This window comes from Mesoplodon densirostris, chromosome 4, assembly GCF_025265405.1.
Source record: "Mesoplodon densirostris isolate mMesDen1 chromosome 4, mMesDen1 primary haplotype, whole genome shotgun sequence".
NCBI lineage: Eukaryota > Metazoa > Chordata > Mammalia > Artiodactyla > Ziphiidae > Mesoplodon > Mesoplodon densirostris.
The window spans coordinates 61742650-61750404 of NC_082664.1; the positions used below are offsets into that span (position 1 = coordinate 61742650).

Genomic DNA, 7755 nt, shown 5'->3' on the forward strand with positions numbered 1-7755 from the left:
CTTGATATAAACAACTGGCCCAGGGATGCAGGTAGCTAGCTCTGCAGCCTGAGAACTTCTACTCCTTTACTATTTAATAATTGCTCCAAGAAAGGATTTTTTAAAAAGATTTCTTTTAACATCTTCCATTTATATAATGCTGAAAATGTATGTTGACATTTTTACTCTTACCGTTTACTTGTCAAGGGAAGGCACAATGAATATTCAAAGTCAAGCCTAAAGCTGTAGTCACAACGTTAAATTATGAACTCAAAAAAGGCCGTTTGCAATTTAAGTGCTCTCTTGTACAAAGCATCAAAAAGTTAATACAAGTACTAGTCTTAAGCAGTCACACAAGTCTAAGCCACATTTATTTGCACATGTATAGTAATGGGCAACAGATACTCCAAATTCATACAAATTTATAAAACAACAAAGTTAATAATCATTTGGTACCACTTGCGTGTTATCTTGCTTACAGATTCAAGTGTAGATGAACTTCCTTCATTTTGTAAACTTTCATACAATACTTACTAAAACAAAAATTCTTGAAAACACATTGGCATGTTTCAGTTACGGCCAACACAAAAGTTAAGACAAGACCACAAACTCAAAATCCAAGCTTAGAATATACTTTTCTACCTCTCTCCCCTAGAAAGTGACTTTTTTTCTTTAACAGATGTATATGCTATATCACACAAGTAACCAAGGAGACAAAAAATGATGCTCCCATAATCGTAAAGAAAACTCCAACCAAATCATACTGTTTTAAGTTATCTACCAAATATATGGTTTAAATATGAGAAATGGGGAAATGCTTAGATTAAAATAACAAGGGAAATTAGAAAAAAATGGTAAGTGATTTTAAGGAGAACAAACTGTTCCCAACAAAGCTGCAAAGATCTGACTTTGACAACTCAAAATAATTGTCTAAGGCAAATAAATGTGAGGAAACCTTCAAAAACATTCTAATCACGTTCAATATCTAGTGATAAAAGCTGAAAATGATATCAAGAGAATACTTATTATACAAGCGTCAACGAGGACATCCCAAAACTAATGAAAGAAATGCACATTTATTTCTACAAAAGCAATGTATGATACAGAGGAACAGACTTAAAGATTTACCTATTAAAATATACAGATTCTTACTGAAGAGTATAGGATATTTAAAAAAGATGACAAGGGATGTTAATTTTTTTATTATTATTGTTTTTACATATTTTGGAACCTCACATAATTTTGATAAATAACTCTTACAAAATTATGCAAAAGTACAAGAATGTCTGGTAAACAAACAGTCTGTATTTTCCAAAAAAATTTTTACAACATGCAATTCTTAAGGCAGCATTCTCCTTACAAGGAAAGGTAATCCTTTTACTCATCAAGAAATCTTCTGCTGCAAAGAATAGGCTAAGAAAGCCTGGCTTCTTCCATTAACGCCTTTTGTCTTTCCTGTCTGATTTTCGGTCTCTTTCACTTCTTGAAGATCTTTTGCCTGATCGACTACTCTCTGATATAGACCTCTTTCTGTCAGACCGGGAATTCTTATCCTTTGATCCTTTTGTATCTCTACTACTACCTCCTTTTGAAGACTTGTGACTTCTTTCTAGTCCTGAAGCATCCCTTCGCTTCCGATCCACGCTCCTTCTGTGCTTTCTATCTCTGTTATGTCCCCGACCCCTACTCCGACTTCTACTCTCACTACTACTAGTGGTGCTGCTGCTACTGTCTCTACTGCTGCTGCCACTTGTACTGGAGCTGCTACTGGAACTGCTTCGACTACTGCTACTGCCACTGCTGGAACTGCTTCCACTGCTGCTACTGGTTGAACTGCTACTAGAACTACTACTGCTACTGCTTCGACTTCTACTCTTGCTGGTTTTATTTCTAGCTCGACCTCTACTTCTGCTCCTCGTTTTGGTTTTGCTCTTGCTCTCTGAATGTACTGTCAAGACTGGTTCTACCATCACCTCAGTGAGTTTTACAGATTCTACAGGAAACTCCTTCCTCTCAGGTGGTAAATGCCCTTGCTCCTGAATAACCTGAGGTGGTGGCTGTGAAACAGCTAATGGCAAAGTCTCAGGCTGAGAGAGAGGCTGGGGCTGGAGTACTGGTTGGGAGTGGGAGTGGGAGTGGGAGTGGGAGTGGGAATGGGAATGGGAATGGGAATGGGAGTGGGAGTGGGAGTGGGAGTGGGAGTGGAGCTGGGGCTGAGGCAGAGGCAGAGGCAGAGGCAGAGGCAGAGGCAGAGGCAGGGATTGAGGATGAGCCACAGGCTCAGGCTGGGGCTCAGATTCTTTTTCTTCCTTTTCCTCAGGCTCATTTTCCATTTCTAGAGCACTAGCATTCTCTTTTGCAGGAGAAAGAGATTTACATTCTTTATCTGGCTCAACTTCAAATTCCATCTCTGGCTCCAATTCTTTGCTAGTTTCATTTTCTGAAGGTTCTATGCTTTCAACTTGGTTGATTTCCATTACCTCCTGCTCAGCAATTACATTTTTGACACTCTCGACCATCTCCAGCACATCCATAACTTCTTCAGGCTGACTATCCTGCTGCTTCTCACTTTCCCTTACCTCAGTTTCCTCCTCCAGCTTAACTTCCATTTCCTGCTTCTGTTCCTCCTCCTCCTGTTCTTTCTCTGCATCACTATGAACTATACCTATCTCCTTTTCCTCTTCCTCTCCTGCTTCCTCTATTTCTACATCATTGTGCTGATTACCTGTCTCCTCCAACTCTTCCTCTCGCTGAGCCACCTTACCCTCTTCTTGTTCCGACTTCTGTTCTTCATTACGCACCACCTGATGCTCTTTTTCCTTCATTGATTGTCTTCTAGGCCTAGCCTCCATTTTATTTATTTGTTCTGCAAATTCGATGCGTCTACCTTCAAATAAAGCTAAAGGATAAAAATTTACACATGTAAAATTTACTATGATTTAGAAAATTCAAAATCACAATTTGACACCTGGTCACAAATTGTCATTGAACTTATCTAAATGTCTTTTTTGTAAAGAGATGACAAAAGACTGATTATAGCATGTAAGTAATTACAAATTGATATAAGATGACAAAAACAAAGATCCACTGGAAACCTATATACTAAGAAATTAGCAAAACCACACCACGTTATCTAACTGATGGAAAAAGAGGATAATCTTTTGCTATTTTACTTCATACTGAATGAAAAAAAATAAAGCTTCTTTTAAACAATCAGTTTTATGGTATCATATCATGCATTAATTTTTTTGATCCCAAGGAGACACAAATCATCTAATCACCATCTTAGTAGTGTCTACCCTTCCATATGTGCTTCCTCTATGGACATCAATGTTGACTTTTTCTTGATTCATCAGCATTTGTATCTGGCTACTAAGAGTATCAAGCAAAAGAGAAAGCTCACTCAAATGCTTAATAAATAAACATGCATTAAGCACCACCACCTAATATCCAAGTTTCCAGTTAATATCTATCATGAAACAAATGCTCCTGTACTCCAAACACATTAGCATCTTAGAATATCTTTCTAAAAAGTTAACTATTGAATCACAGATGTCACAGGAAACAAACACGTATGTATTTGTGTGTTATCTTACCCATTAAGGAAATTTCAAGGGACCTCTTCATTTACACTTACCATTCATTTTTCTCTGTGACTCTTCTATTAGTTTTTGGGTAGCTGGACACATTCTTCCAGGAATATAGAACAAATGGGGCTTTGTTTTAGTTCTTATATATTTAATTATCTTGGCATTATGCTCATTCCACTCTTCTTGCTAAAGAAAAGGTAAAAAGGTCAGCGCTTTTGTCAACATGAAGGATTACCAATCTTAGAATTTCAAAATATACTCACCAGCTGCGCAAGCTCAACCTTCTGTTCCAAAAGCCGCAGTTCTGTCTGTTTAGCACGCCTCTCTTCAAACAGTTCTCTCCTCTCATTTTCAACCTGCTTTCTTTCTTCTTCTGCCTGCACTTCAAGTTTCTGTTCAATTTCCTGGCGTCTCTTTTGCTAAAGATGAACAATAATCTTTAAAAGCTTATGATACATCCTGATTATGTGAAATATCACAATTTTACTGTTGTCTGCAAACATGTTTCACATCTGCAATTCAGGACACCAGCTAATTCAAACTTGGCATTTGAGGTGGACTGCAATTTCCCTTCCAGGAAATGGGGACTGAAGCCTTTTCATTTAAAAATCTAAAGTTTAAAGCCATTAGCTATAATATCAGTAACTGTTTTATTCCAACGTAATTTATGAAAGAACCTTACCTAAAAGTTAACCTGAAAAAGAAGAGTACTGTCTTTATAGGTTATCTTCAGTTATTCTTTCCAAAGCAAAGAATTTGAGAAAAGTGATGTCCTAGTGAACGAAGTAAGTAACAAACTAGTCAACTCTTTTTAAAAATCTATGGAAAAGGGCTTCCCTGGTGGCGCAGTGGTTGAGAGTCCGCCTGCCGATGCAGGGGACACGGGTTTGTGCCCCAGTCCGGGAAGATCCCACATGCCGCGGAGCAGCTGGGCCCGTGAGCCATGGCCGCTGGGCCTGCGCGTCCGGAGCCTGTGCTCCGCAACGGGAGAGGCCACAGGAGTGAGAGGCCCGTGTACCGCAAAAAAAAAAAAAAAAAAAAAAAAAAATTTATGGAAAAAAAAATCTACAGACATTCTTCAAACGTTGATGCTTTAAGTTTTTATATTTTCTAATAAAGTTTAACATATGAAAGCTGAAATAAAATAACTGAATTGTTATCTTTCACTATAGTTCTCCCGAGAAGCAATAAGCTTGTGTTCAACTCCAAGGACACAATTTTGTAGCTTTAGTAAAATAAAAACTTCCAGAAAAATGACACAGTTAAATAAACTCTGGAGGGCAGGGAATATAATTTATGCTGTTGCTTCTGGAGTGCCTCTGAGTAAGTCTTAGAAATTATAATTATTTAATAAATTAAGATGATTAGTAAGTTCAACTTCCTGTTTGAAAGAAAGCACTCTAAGGCCTAAAGAAATGAAGAGACATGTCCAAGACCACAAAATGAGATTGTTATAGAGCTGAAACCAGAATCCAGGTTCTCCTGAATCAGACTAGGCCCTTTGAACCACAAAGCAAAGTTCATTAAGTTACTTTAACAGCACCTCAAAAAGAACCAGTCAACAGTATAACAACTTGAGAAAGTTTTAGAAGTTTTTCCTTGGCTTCATTTTAGGCTAGCAAGTAAATCTTTTTCTTCTCTTTTTTTTTCCTTAGGAAATATCAGTAACGCACTTTATGAAGCTTACAGTTAAATCTTGAGAACTTTTCAGTGTTTAAGAAATATTTAATCAACTACTTTAATAGCTTAAATAAAGGAAGCAAAGAAAAAGTTGCATAAATACCCTTTCGGTAGCAACAGTGGATTCTTGTTTAAATTTCTGAAGGGTGCCCATCAACAAGCCAAATATTCGTCGGTTCCTAAAGAACAGAAAAAAAATCCAATTTCAAAAGGTTCCACTTCATTTAAGCCTGCCATTTCCTAAAAGAAGCATAGCACAGACACTTGAACAATTCCTTAAATTTTCTTAAAATTGCATTATTTGACAAGAGTTGTTTTCCTCCAGAAAGATACTTAAGATACCTTTGCTTTCCCTTTTCATCCATATTTTGATCCTGGATAAGGTCTCTCCGTGTGCGCTCTTTGGAGGTAGCTACAACTGAAGACTGCAAAGCTGGCTGCAGGAGAAAAGAAATTTCAGTAATTTAACTAGCATACAGTGGCACTCCTTTAAATGTACTGAGGTGAAAATACTATATTCACCCTCTATGAAGTTCTTTTAATCTCAATTACCTTCTTAACATCATCGTCCTCTGGGTCGCTTTCTTGGCGTGATTCTCTCCGAGTCCGACGCTCCCCGCCCAGCCTGACAAAGGAAAATGAATTTAAAAGGACCAATTCAAACTCTGATCTCCTATACCTCTCAAGCTGGTTAAGTTTTTGTAGTACAAGTCAGAAAATTAACCCAAATTAACTATTTTCTCAATATTATTCTTCTCATGGCCTTTACTTTGGTAAAATTTCTGTTATTTTTAGTGAAGAATTGAGTTTTGAGGGATACTGGCTTCTCAGTTCAAATACCAAGGAAACAGACTCAGGGTAAGTAGTATACTACTCAATTCTAATATAACTTAATTCAACAATATTTATTAAATTTTTATATTTGTATGCTACTTCAGAAAATGGAACATACAACTATGCCTTCAGAAACTTGTCCTCTAACATACCTACTGACTGCCCCTTCAAGGTCTCTCTGTTTGGCTGGGGGTCCTCCTCCAATATCTGAGAATCCACGCCTGCAAAAAAAAAAAAAGGCCAACATAAAGCACTTGGAATTTGAGAAAAATGGTATTTCCATTTAAGGAAGATAATTTCGTTGCAATTAAAAAAAAAAACCTTCCAGTTAAAGTAACCTTAAATGGGCATTTACTTCAAGATGCTTTTGTAGCATTTCTTTTAAAACTATGAGATTAAGTTAAGTTTGCATATAACTGGTATAGTTAGTATATTCTTCAATATCTAGTTTTGAATGCAAATGAAATTCCAGGATAACTCTACAGAAAACTACAGCTGATCACAGCTTCAAACAAACCAAACATTTCTAACATTGGCTCGACCACGAAATTTGTTTAAACCGTTTCGTTAACTTAGTGTATGTAGTAAGTAGCAATGAACTAAAATCCTAAGGAAATCTTACCTCAGTAATAAACTACCACGTCCTCTACCTCCACCAGGACCAGAAAGGGCCAGCAATCTGGCTTGGATGGGCCTACAAGATATTTACAAATCAGTACAAAAATCGTTTCTAATAACACCAAATACTTTAACGGGTGCAGTTCATCATCAGAAGAAAATAACCAGAAAAGTTCGAAGATGATGGTTTCAAAACCCACGTGTTTTGAAACAGGAAACGAAGTATTTTGTTAACTTCCTGATTTTTCCAAGACGAGTATCACAGAAATTATATTTACCTCGATGCCACTCAACATTAACAAGCCTGAATCAGGTCCGGATTTCGCCAACCCAAAGGAAGTTGCACGTGGGCAAGAGCCGGGGGCGCGAGGCGGCCGGACCGCGTCCCGGGAGGGTCTCCGGGCCAGCCCCGAATCGGGTGGCCCCGGGAGAAGGAACGCTTTGTGCTGCAGTTCCGGGCCTGCAGGGCCGAGGGCGGGAATCGGCAGTCTGGGCCTTCCCGGAGGACGGGAAGCCATCCTGGCGCACCCAGGCCCCGCTTTCCTTCCTCACGCACCTGAGCCCCAGGACTTACGGTGGGAGCCTTGGAAATTCCCACCTCACCGAGGACGGGGTTCCACGGCTGCCCCGCGAACAGGCCTCGATGTTCGAGTCCTCTCAGGGCTGGCCGCCCTCCCCGCCCCAACTGTCCCCGGCTTCGTGGCTGCCTCTCGGAGCCGGCATTTCCCATCCGCCCCTCACCTCACGTCATTCGGATCCCGCCCGGTGAGCTTGCGAATATTCTCATCCACATTCTTTAAGCTCTCTTTGGCTTTTTCTAGCTGCTCCTGCAAAGTTCTCACTGCAACCGCCATCTTCTCCCTGCAGCAGGCTCCGACACTGCTCTCCAGGCCACGCCTGCTTGTGTCGCGCCGCGAGACGCGAGAAGACTGACAGCTGGGCTCAGCCAATGGAGATAGGAGTTGTATTTCGGCCTCAACCACTCAGCAACCGGAAGGGGGAGAAGCTGTCGGCCTTTGTGACTCTGGGCCAATGAAAAGTCCGCCAGACGGTC

The 7755-nt window shown here is 39.7% G+C and overlaps 1 protein-coding gene across 1 annotated transcript; it reads right to left on the reverse strand.

Moving 5' to 3' along the window:
* Window positions 1-332: 332 nt before the first annotated feature.
* Window positions 333-7627, reverse strand: PNN (pinin, desmosome associated protein). The gene is made up of 9 exons (XM_060096289.1): window positions 7443-7627; window positions 6706-6777; window positions 6236-6304; window positions 5802-5874; window positions 5592-5686; window positions 5353-5428; window positions 3833-3988; window positions 3617-3755; window positions 333-2878 (listed from the first exon to the last, which is right to left on the reverse strand). Exons 1-9 carry the CDS (start codon window positions 7553-7555, stop codon window positions 1416-1418), a joined length of 2256 nt encoding a protein of 751 aa, XP_059952272.1. The 5' UTR covers window positions 7556-7627; the 3' UTR covers window positions 333-1415.
* Window positions 7628-7755: the final 128 nt, after the last annotated feature.

Bases quoted from the DNA above. Each gene is read 5' to 3' on its own strand.
- PNN (XM_060096289.1), bottom strand. From the start codon at position 7,555: ATGGCGGTTGCAGTGAGAACTTTGCAGGAGCAGCTAGAAAAAGCCAAA. The intron at 5,687-5,801 runs GTAATTGAGATT...TTTCTCCTGCAG, and splicing joins AGGACGATGATGTTAAGAAG to CCAGCTTTGCAGTCTTCAGT. The intron at 3,756-3,832 runs GTGAGTATATTT...CCTTTTCTTTAG, and splicing joins AGGTTGAGCTTGCGCAGCTG to CAAGAAGAGTGGAATGAGCA.